Source organism: Ursus arctos, unplaced genomic scaffold (assembly GCF_023065955.2).
Source record: "Ursus arctos isolate Adak ecotype North America unplaced genomic scaffold, UrsArc2.0 scaffold_10, whole genome shotgun sequence".
In the NCBI taxonomy this organism is placed as follows: domain Eukaryota; kingdom Metazoa; phylum Chordata; class Mammalia; order Carnivora; family Ursidae; genus Ursus; species Ursus arctos.
The window spans coordinates 55,915,666-55,927,269 of NW_026622764.1; the positions used below are offsets into that span (position 1 = coordinate 55,915,666).

At 32.4% G+C, this 11,604-nt stretch overlaps 1 protein-coding gene across 1 annotated transcript in view; it reads left to right on the forward strand.

Annotated features, from left to right (window-relative positions):
• Nucleotides 1-11,604, forward strand: part of RB1 (RB transcriptional corepressor 1) — a 151,878-nt gene that overhangs the window by 51,777 nt on the left and 88,497 nt on the right. The window contains exons 6-9 of the mRNA XM_026493268.4: nt 714-781; nt 4,623-4,733; nt 7,085-7,227; nt 9,385-9,462. Of these exons, the coding sequence (XP_026349053.1) occupies nt 714-781; nt 4,623-4,733; nt 7,085-7,227; nt 9,385-9,462 (400 nt within the window). The remainder of the gene's footprint in view (nt 1-713; nt 782-4,622; nt 4,734-7,084; nt 7,228-9,384; nt 9,463-11,604) is intronic.

An 11,604-nucleotide genomic window follows, 5' to 3' on the forward strand; every position in this document is an offset into this window, starting at 1 on the left:
GAGTTGATCTTTTCTGAGTGTCTGTTATTGGCATTTTATTAACTTTATTAAGACCAAGAACATAGTTTATGTGTAAGAGTAAATGTGACAGTGTATATTAAGATTTCCAAATTATTTTTTTAAATGTATGATACATGCTCCAACAGTATACCCATGTAAAAGCTCTAGAGATTTTCTTTGGAAACAGAATGAGTAGTATATGCAATTTTCTGCCCCACTGAACTAGTAATATTGAGGATGATTGATGTGAAGGAAAATTATATATTTATTAATTATATTAATCTATTCCAGTTAATATCAACAGGTTATCAAGGCATAGTGTATTAAATTGGTAAACTAGAGTCATCCAAACCTCTATTTTTCTGCTTAAGTGTTGATTTTAATTAGAAAGCAAGGAGCAGGAAAGTATTAAGTAATTGGAAACCAAGTACATCATAGCATACCACTTCTTGTGCATATTTTTAGATTAGAATTGAAATATTAAATATTTCCTTTACAAAATATATACTATTCTATGGGCTAAATATAAATATCTTGGTAAAAATACTAACTGAATTGAGATGAATTGAATTACGGTGTAAATTGTGCATTTAAAATGGATTGTATTCTCTTATGCAGTCAATTTAAGCCTGTAATTTTAAAAAAAGAAAAAGAGAGATAGTTGGAAAACTGTCAGTATAAAGATTTTTTTCTGCTTTCTATTTGTTTACTAGGATATCTACTGAAATAAACTCTGTGTTGGTGCTAAAAGTTTCTTGGATCACGTTTTTACTAGCGAAAGGTAAAGTCATTATGTTCATTACATGTTAATGTTTCAAATGTGATAATAATTCTTTTGGACTAGGTTCAAAATTTTTTATTCAATTTAATGTTATTCCCTCACACTCCCCAGTTCTCTGTGTGACTTGTTACCTCTTAGCAAGTTCTTATAATTCTGACACTAGAACCAGCTTTGGAAATGTCTCATTTCTTTTTTTTTTTTTTTTTAAGATATTATTTATTTATTTGACAGAGAGAGGCAGCGAGAGAGTGAACACAAGAAGGGGGAGTGGGAGAGGGAGAAGCAGGCCTCCTGTTGAACAGGGAGCCCTATGCAGGGCTTGATCTCAGAACGCTAGGATCATGACCTGAGCTGAAGGCAGATGCTTAACGACTGAGCCACCCAGGCGCCCCTGGAAATGTCTCATTTCATTTCTGTTTCTAATATCCTTTTATCCTTCTTCCTTTTTTTTTTTTTGAGAATAATGTTACTATTTTTATAAAAGTGGTACATATGATACAGAATTCAAATAATACAGCAAATGCAAAGAGAAATGTAGAAAATTACCCCAAACCTCCCCATAAATAAATAAATTATCATTAAAACTTTGTAATTGTCATTCCAGATATATTTTTGTGAATGGAATCTGAAAAAAAAAATTGGTGATATGTGCATTCAGAAACATCTAATTTTTTAAAAATAGAATATTATAGTGTAACATGTAAACATACAAATTAGTTTTACTCAGACTTTAACAGAAGAAAATAAACGAGAAATGGGAGGAATTGCTTAAATTTAGATAAATGTTTAGTCAATTAAGCAGTATTATTTTTTAAAGTATCTCTCTAAGAGTATGAAAAAGCACTATTAAAAAATTAAGGTTAGAATCTTTATTTTATTTAACTTTGTGTTTTGATTTAAAGCAATATACACTAATCTGCTTTAAAGGAAAAGAATGTTAGTACAGTATTACCACACTTTCTGTCACCTCCCCATCCCTCACTTTCGGATTTGCTTATTGTATTATCATTACACTATCAAAGATTATAACATTTATATTCCATTCTATAATTATAATTACTAGTTTAGTCTCACTTCTGTGTTATCAGTGGGTTCTAAACTTATTGTCACTCCTCTGTTTTAATTTCCCCATTTCTGAGTTCTTGATTCATCCTTAGCTGCCTGGATTTTACCAAGAAGGAATTTTTCAAAAAGGCTTTTTGGCACTATATTCCCTATGTTTGTCATGTTTATGAATCATGCCCATAGTCTTTATACTTGAAGGACTACTTGACTGTGCATGCTATTCTTGTGTCATACTTGTTTTCCTCAGGACACTGTTTTCTGCATTAAACATTGCTGTTGAGAAATAGACTAGATTTAATTTCCCCCCATTTACTTCTGAATACTTGATTTTTTAAAATTTGAGGTTCAATACCTTACCTAGAATATCTCTTGATTTTTCTTATTCCATATTAGTTTTTCTTACAACACTGTATCTCTTTTTAAACTGAAGGTTCTGCTCTTCATTTTAAAGACATCTTAACACACTACATTTAAAAATATTATTCTATTCAGTTAGGTATTATTCTATTCTGTTATGTTTCAGAAACTTAATTATCTTTTTCTTAAAATTTTTTTTGAAGATTTTATTTATTTGAGAGAGCACAAGTAGGGGGAGCAGCAGACAGAGGGAGAGGGAGAAGCAGGCTCCTCGCTCAGCAGGGAGCCCGATGCAAGGCTCCATCCCAGTACCCTGGGATCATGACTTGAGCTGAAGGCAAACACTTAACCAGCTGAGCCACCCAGGCGTCCCAGGAACTTAACTATCTTATGTTGGATTGTTTTTGTCCTCCATATTTACTTTCTTTTCTTGTATTATTCTGATCTTTGGTCTTTTTCTTATGTATTAACTGTTTTTGTCTCAAAACTTTCTTCTGTTTTGAGCTAAACTATATTTGTAATGGTGTTATTTGGTCCTCACTTTTTCCTTAGCTTTTTGTTGTTGTTTTTATATAATTTGTTTTTTATTTCTTAGTGCAAGGAGTCATAGGGCATTTTCTTTTTATAGATTATCTTCTAGTCTAAGTCTCTTTTTCCCTTCTTACACTGTGCCTCTATTTTTTCTTTTCTTTTTTCTTTTCTATAGTATGTTTGCATAATCGCTGTGCTTCTTGTCCTCTCTCCCCTCCCCATGTTACTAGGACTTTATGTGGGCAACCCTGACTGATGTTCTACTTTCTCTGATGTGGTTGGTGTGTGATGTTTTGTTTTCTCTGATATACTGTGAATAAATCTCTTTTCACTCACTTTGCATTTTACTTTGGCTAATTGTGTTCCCCAAAGAGCTACAATATGCATACAGGCTTTTTATTTTACTTACTTTTAGTTGGGGGTGAGGAAGAAAGTGGAGAATTCATCTTGAATGATATGAGTCTTTGTCGTTCTGAGATTTTTGTGAGAATGAACCCTAAAATAGAATACTTCCAGTGATAATTACCTCCTGTTTCCATAATGGGATTGTGTTGGGATTCATATTGGTCCCCAGTTCAGCATAGCACATTGGAATCTCTGTGTTTGTCAAAAAGTCAGCTATCAAAAAAATAAAAACCAAAACCAAACCCCTCCCAAAACAACAACAACCAAAAAAAGTTAGCTATTGTTTATTTCCTATGTTTTACCCTTATCCCATCATCAGCAATTTCTCCTCCCTCCAAGTCAGAAGAGGAGGAGATGAGGGTACTCTGAGTCAGTATCTCTCAAATTTGGTGTTGGTCCTAACACTTAGCCAGTACATTTTTTCCTTTTATTTTATTGGGTATTGGAGGAGAATTCTTTGATCTGACTTTACCCTACTACTTTTAACTGTAAGTCCTTGATATCATTCTTTACTTGTATAGTATTTCTTAATAACTTCTAAGTCTGTTACAAACATATGTTTGTACTATACCTATGGATCTAAAAAACCTGCCTGATGCAGGGTTATGTGCTTTTTCACATAGTTTCTGCACCTTCAGTAGTTGTTGGGATTATTAATGATTTAGCAGTCAGATACCAAGAATAGAAAGTGAGCCAAATTAAACTTCCAGAGCAACAAGCAAATATACCATAGCTATATTTGATTATGATTTGTATAGCTACACTATTTTTTTCCTCAGGTATTTATTATATGCATTTATTTCCTCACAGCCCTCCAGTTGTATATTTACTGTATTAACTTTTTAAGATTTTTTTTGTAATAATTTTTTATTATATTATGTTAGTCACCATACAGTACATCCCTGGTTTTTGATGTAAAGTTCCATGATTCATTACTTGCATATAACACCCAGTGCACCAAGATTTTATGCTAAATAATTACTTTATAGATGACTTTTCAGTTATATGTTAATTTTGTTATTAATGGCTTTGGTTATGGTAATATTTTGGAGGGGGTTAAAGTTGAAAATATATGAGGTTTAATAAATAAATAGAATTAAAGATTACCATGTAGCATACTTCAAAATTATTTTCAGAAGTAATGAATTCTATAGCTCTTACAAAAACTGGAAATAAGTTTAAAAAAGCAAAAAACAAAATGAATTAGACATAGGGAATGAACTATAATAATAATTGCTAGATGTCAAATTCTCATGGTAGACTTATACTTCATTTATTTCATAACTTCATGTACTTTTATTTATATTTTATATCAAATTTGAGTTTTTGAAAAACAAAAAAATTTTTTAAGTTCTTTAACATGTCTTTATTCTTGAATAAAACAGTATATGCATATGCCCATACCACAGCTTTCCTTGATTTAAAGATCTCAATCTCGGTCTCTGATCTGTTACTTTACATTGTAAACCTGTTTTATTTTCAGGGGAAGTGTTACAAATGGAGGATGATCTCGTCATCTCATTTCAGTTAATGCTGTGTGTCCTTGACTATTTTATTAAACTCTCACCTCCTGCATTGCTTAAAGAACCATATAGTAAGTATTTTAAATAATTTATGCATCTCCTACATCATTACTCAACAGTTGTTTATTTAATGTTGACTAGGATCAAAACATGGTTCTAGAGCTGAAGGAATGATAAAAAATAAATCAGACGTGGACTCTGCCCTCAAGTATTATAGGATATAGAAGTAGAGATAAGACAAGTAAGCAAGTAAGCAGTATTTGGCCGCTTTCTAAGTGGTCTGGGCCAAAATACAGTAAATGCTATGAGAGATCAGGAAGTGAGAAAGATTTTTAGCTGGGGAGGACCAAGGAAGACGATATAGAAGAGATGGATTTGAACTGAATGTTGAAGAGTAGATAGCATTTGAGTGTTAGGGGAACTTGGGTAGGATATTCCCAGTAAAGAGAAAGTTAAGAGGTAAGGCACAGATGTGAATGAAACTTCTTGAGAAAGAGTGGCCCATTCTGCTGGAGGAGATTGCCTAATTTGTATTATCGGATGCACGATTATTATGTGACTAATTTTTTGTTTTGCATATGGATTGTAATTGATCTACCTCAGTGGGTGATGAGGTGAGAAGTGTTCTTAAATGAAACTAACTGTTGCTAAAAAAAAAATAAACATAAAAAGCAATAAAAAATAACTTGCTGAAACAGATAGCATTAAGTAAAGATGAGTATATTCCTTTTAGAATGGAATTGTTTCTTTTGGTGGCATTAAGAATAGAATTTCAAAATCACTTATTATATCACAGAAAAATATAAACTTAACTAAGGCTGAACTGAATTCTTGGTCCCTAAAATCATTGAAGTATTAATAATACTAAAAATAATAGAGGACAGATCAAAACATGGAAGTCTCAGTGTTGTTGGAAGTGCCTGAAAAGCAGAAGCCTAATTATTCTTTTTGAACAATAACCCCATGGAAAATGAAGTTGGAGCAGAATTTTGAAAAATGTGTTTAACATGGTTTGACAGAAAAAGGTCAGTAGCAGAAACCACGTACGGAATGGGAGAAAAAAAATAGAAAACAAATATATTTTAAAAAATTCTGAATCTGTAAGGATTATATGTTTTTTTTCTCACTTTTTTTCAAGGTTATAAGTTTAATAAATTGATGTAGGATGTTACTTTAGGTTGACAGGTTTTGTTCTTTCGGATTATTCGAAAGTACATTTGAATTCTCTAAGTGCTATGTTAAAGAGAAACCAGGATGAGGTGATAAATTGACTGAGTAGGGTAAACTTATAATGAACTTTTTATTATGGAGAATTTCAAGTGAATACAAAAGTAAACAGTAGTATAATAAGCCCCACGTACTTAAATTACCTTCAACATATAACTTATGGTCAGTCTGTAGCCCCATTTGCTGCCCAGTTGCATCAACTATATTATTTTGAAGCACATCTTTGCATACCATTTCATCCTTATAAATTTTAATATGTATCTCTAAAAGATAGTCTCTTTAAAACGCATGATGACTACCATTGTCACACCTAAAAATCACTTAATGGTTTCCTAACCTAATACCACCAAATATCTAGTAAGTGTTCAGATTTTTGATTGTCTTATAAAAGTGATTTTAAAACTTTTTCACAGGTTGACTAAATAAGATCTATACCTTATGATTGGTTGATACACTTTTGAGACTTTTAAAAAACTTCCTTCTCCATTTGTCTCTCTCTTTTTTTCCTTATAACTTATTTATTAAATAATTAGGTGGTTTATTCTGTGGGGTTTCTCGTGGTTTAATTTTTTCTGATCGCATCCTGTTGTATAGTTTAACATGTTCCTGTATTCTCTCAATTTCCTATAAATTGTTGGTCAGTCCTGGAGGCAGTTAATACTTTTCATACTTAGTCATCTGTTATCTCTTTAATAGCTGAATTCATTTTCAGTTTGAATTGGCAATACTCAAAATAATACAGGAGATATTTTTTAAATCACCCTTTATCACATAATATTTATATGCTTTTTTTTAAAAAAGCATTATTTACTATGGTATTTGCTCAAACTTTTTAAATTTATTTACTTTTATACTATGTCTAGTAACTGAATCCATAAATACCTTTTTTAAGACTCTTTAAGATAGAAACATTTTTTTCTCCTTACAAATTGAGTAGGATACATTTAGAATTAGTTTATAAATTGGCTATTTCCCTTGCCTTCTCCATATTTGCCTAATAGCAAAAACTGTTATCAGTACATAACTTAAAATAGATATTCAATAAATAGATGAAACTGTTAGCCTTTAATGAAGCCTAATAAATAAAAGTAGCAGAATGTTACTAAGATTATTTCTGATCTCCCAAGTTAGAATACTTCATTATTTTATACAGTGGAATGTGCAATTGTTCTTATCTAATTTACCATTTTTACAGAAACAGCTGTAATACCTTTTAATGGTTCACCTCGAACACCAAGGCGAGGTCAGAACAGGAGTGCACGGATAGCAAAACAACTAGAAAATGATACAAGAATTATTGAAGTTCTCTGTAAAGAACATGAATGTAATATAGATGAGGTAATTTAACTTCATGATTTCTTTAAAATGAAGTAGATTTAGATGTAAGTTCTTCCTAACAGTATATACTTCTTTCATGACAAGCTTGCTTTTGTACTTAGTGCCAATTCTTTTGCAGGAAAATATTTAGAAAAAATTTATTTTTCATGTTCAGTTACTTTGATTTTAAAGAGAGTAGCTCCCTTACTCAGGAATCACTGAAAAGGTACATCTTTATGGCAGTAGTTTTCAAACGGATTTGTTCTTTGATTCCTCTGTGGTTGCTGATAACTCCTAATGTTTTAAAATACCCTGCCAAGAAAACCCTGGTGCTTTGGTTTAATGATAAGGAATATCAGCATTAAATTTCTGTTCAACCTATACACTCTTTCCAAATATTACACTAGATGTTAATGGCTGGTAGAGAATACACATGAAAACCCTGGAATTGCTTATCTCGTTCATAGAATCCAGAGTGTTGGAATTGGAAGGAGTCTTAGGAATAATGTACTCCACCTCCTTTTAGTGCTGAGTAAATGAACTTCTAGAGACTGATAGCTAACTACTAACAGGGCTAGACTTTGGGAAATCTGCTACCAGTTGCTCCTTTCAGTGTACTATGCTGTTTCTGTCATACATTGTTATATAGTCCACAGTTTACTACCACCAGATAGATAGCTGTATGAAATGTTGCATCTTTGAAATTTCTCTGTCAATTATGGGAAGGAATGGAGTATGATCTCAAAATCTAGTTTAAGAGTGTTGGAATGATTTATCAGGATATCCTAATGTTAACACTGTGGCTTTTGTCAGTTTCAATAAAGATATAGATATACCCCTGTGGTTGTAGATGTATCAACCTTAAATATATATATTTACTTTTTTACTTTTCTAGATTCACAAGTAATCTTTGCCAGTAAGCTCACAAACGTAGTTGAAATATTTTTTTTAATCCAGTCTATTGCTAAGTCCTTCAAGATAATGAATATGCATAAATGCAGTTTTCTAATTCCCGGTTGTTAATTCTCTGGGTTTCAGAACTACTTCTAAAATTTCATTTCTAAAATCAGGAATAAGTCATAAAATTTTTTTTTCATTTTAAATAACTCTTTTTTATAATTTAGAATATAGGAATGATTTTTAAAGTATAGCTGATTAATAACTATGGTAGTAATTGACATTAATTGACACTTGATTATTTAGATACAGCATTTTTGGTTATATAACTATTGGTTAGTTACATTAATGGCTATATAATTATTGGTTAGTTAACACTAAATGGTTAACTAGAACTACCTACTTTATAAATACTCCAGTTAAATGGGAGTTAATTAAAAAACAAAATTAATAAGTTACAGGAGCCTCATTCTTGCAACTTATTTTGAAGAAGATATGAACTGATATTATTTCCACCTTAATAAATGTAGACTTCAAATTTGGAAAAGTTAAATGAAAATAAGTAAGTTGTTTAAAATTTTGTAACACACTGGAAGTATAAAACAGGCAGGAATGTAACTCCAGGTTTCCTGATTACAGTCTTTATTATCCATGTTAAATAAATGTAGCATGCTTTTTTATGGAACTGCATCATTCTACAAAATATTGTTATTTGATTTTGAATTGAATTACTGGGTATTCTTTATGTGTGTGAAATAATTTTCTTGTAAAAACAGGCTATTCTCCTGAATTTATGCTAAAATAATTGACTTGATGTTTCCTAAGCTAGCTATCAGATGATGAGTGTGAAGTGCCTAAAAATACGCTTGAGGGAGAAATCGGAAACAGTATAGAGATGAGAAGAGACTTGACTGTGATGATAGATTGGGTTTTAATTCTAGCACTGCCACGTCCTAGCTGTGTAACTTTGGTCAAGTTGCTTAATTTTTTTGAGCCATCTTTTTATCATCTGTTAAATGTAGAATATTGAAATTGGTTTCAATGGGTTTTCTTCTTATAAATCCTATTTCATTAATAGTTCTCTACTCTGCTTCCATTCTAAGACTTGAAATCTGCCTCACATAAGTTAAAAAGTAAATAATTGAATTAATTATAAATATCACTAGGTTGAATGTAAGTCATTGATCAAAATGTCAGTTAACACTTTCATTCTAAGGTTAATAGTGACAAAGATTAAGTTTTTTTATTTTAATGACTATGTTGTAACTTTATCTTTTTCAGGTGAAAAATGTTTATTTCAAAAATTTCATACCTTTTATGAATTCTCTTGGAATTGTAGCTTCTAATGGACTTCCAGAGGTAATCTGAAAGAAAATTAGTAAAAAGTTAATGTATTTGGGGACTTTTGGGAGGGAGGAGTAGCTGTCTAATTTCTTTTTTTTTTTTTTTTTTAAGATTTAATTACTTATTTGAGAGAGAGAGAGCACAAGCAGGGGGAGGGACAGAGGAAGAGAGAGAAGCAGACTCCCCGCTGAGCAGGGAAGCCCAACTCCCAGGACCCTGGGATCATGACCTGAGCCAAAGGCAAATGCTTAACTCACTGACCCACCCAGACACCCCACTGTCTAATTTAAAATTACTTTTTATTAAATATTTTTTGTCCAAGGAAAGAAATCTAAGTAGAATTTTGGTGAACCAACTTTATATAAGTAACAAAAACCTTTTGAATATATATTCACGTGTATAAATAAGCAGCATTTGTAATTTGTGCTAAAAATTTATTTGTACTGAAATTTTTCAAAAAACAAAGTGTAGGCTTTTGAATTTCTGAATGCCGCCATATTTAAGTATAACTAAATACGCACAATCACATTTGATTCTAATTTGCTCTGCATCTTTAAGCGTAGGATCCGCGGACTGAGGCCACCAACATGACCGGCATCACTGTATTGTGAAGCATCTCTTGATATTTAAACTACTTAATTGAAAATACATTCAGTTGAAACGGCTGTGATTATATTGCAGAAATGTTTTACCTTAGTGGTGTGCCATCCATCTATCTGTTTCTTTTCACATTTTGCCTTAAATGTCTTGCTCTTCAGTGAGAACAGAACAACTGAGAGCTTTATGTGGTAAGACGAAATATGTGGAGAAAAGGATGCTTAGATAAATGATGAAAAGGATGCTTAGAAGCACCTGGCAGTAGTTACCAAGACCAAAAGACATGAAATCAGATATCTAGTCTGCTGATTCTGTGACCTAAATTCGTGGCTAGTCCTTGAATCAATAAACGTACTCATCCAACAGTTATTTATTGAATGCTTAATATATGGCAGGCATTGTGCTAGATATTATCCATAAGAGATTAACTCCCAGTCTCTGTCATTCAGGTGTTGGTGGGAGAAAAACAAAGAAAGAGAACACTAGCAGGAGTCTGGTAGAAGTATGCACAAGTTGCTGTGATATCTCAGAGGAGGGCCACCTAATCCAAAGTGGGGCATATAGGTTTTGTGGAAAACTGTTTGGAGGTGTGATTTCTGAGCTGAATAAGCTTTATGAGAAATGGCATTTCCAGTGTTAGAAATTATAGATTCAAAGGGACAGTGATATGGGATAGTGCGGTGTGTTCAGTGAACTCCAACTAATTCGTTAAGATGGGGATGCAGGGCAGAAGACCGGTGAGATAGACTAGAGAGGCAAGAAAAGGGGCCAAACGTTGTATTACTGAGTTTTCTTATTAACTGATATACCAAAATATGGGCTGTTCAGAGCTCTAAAGAAGTTTGGACACTCATTGTAATCTTTCTTCCTTTAGAAAGGATTACATAGGATGTAATAGAAATCTTAAGATAAACCTTTCATTTACCCCAGCATTTTTCATATAGCACTAATAGCTGCCAATCAAATAAATGACTGATAATTAGTGCCTCACTAAGATCAGGCAGGAACAATGATTAAGCTTAACCCGAATGACTGTTTTACCTTAAATACCTAAAACTTGTCAAAAAATTTACGTTTAACTGGATTTCTTCCTGCCGCTCTTTTTGAAATGCAATTTTAGTTCTCTTAGGTTAGAAACCCTCAGACTTTAAAAGTCATAGCAGAAGGGTGCCTGGGTGGCTCCAGTCAACTGGTTAAGTGACTGCCTTTGGCCCAGGTCATGATCCCAGGATTCTGGCACCAAGTCCCACATCAGGCTCCTTGCTCAGTGGGGAGCGTGCTTCTCCCTCTGCCTGCAGCTTCCCCAGCTTGTACTCTGTCTTTCTCTCTCTGACAAATAAATAAATAAAATTTTTGATTAAAAAAAAAAAGTCATAGTAGAAGTCATGCCGAATAGTTGTCTGTTGGGTATTGGTTTTTAAATTAGAAAATTATCAATCAGGACTTATAAAAGAATTACAGATTCTAGCAAATGAAGAAGTATCTGAGATTAGGAATACATTGTGCAAATATATTAATTGGGCCAATTAATTGAGCAAATGCTCCTGTCCAAGACACTTA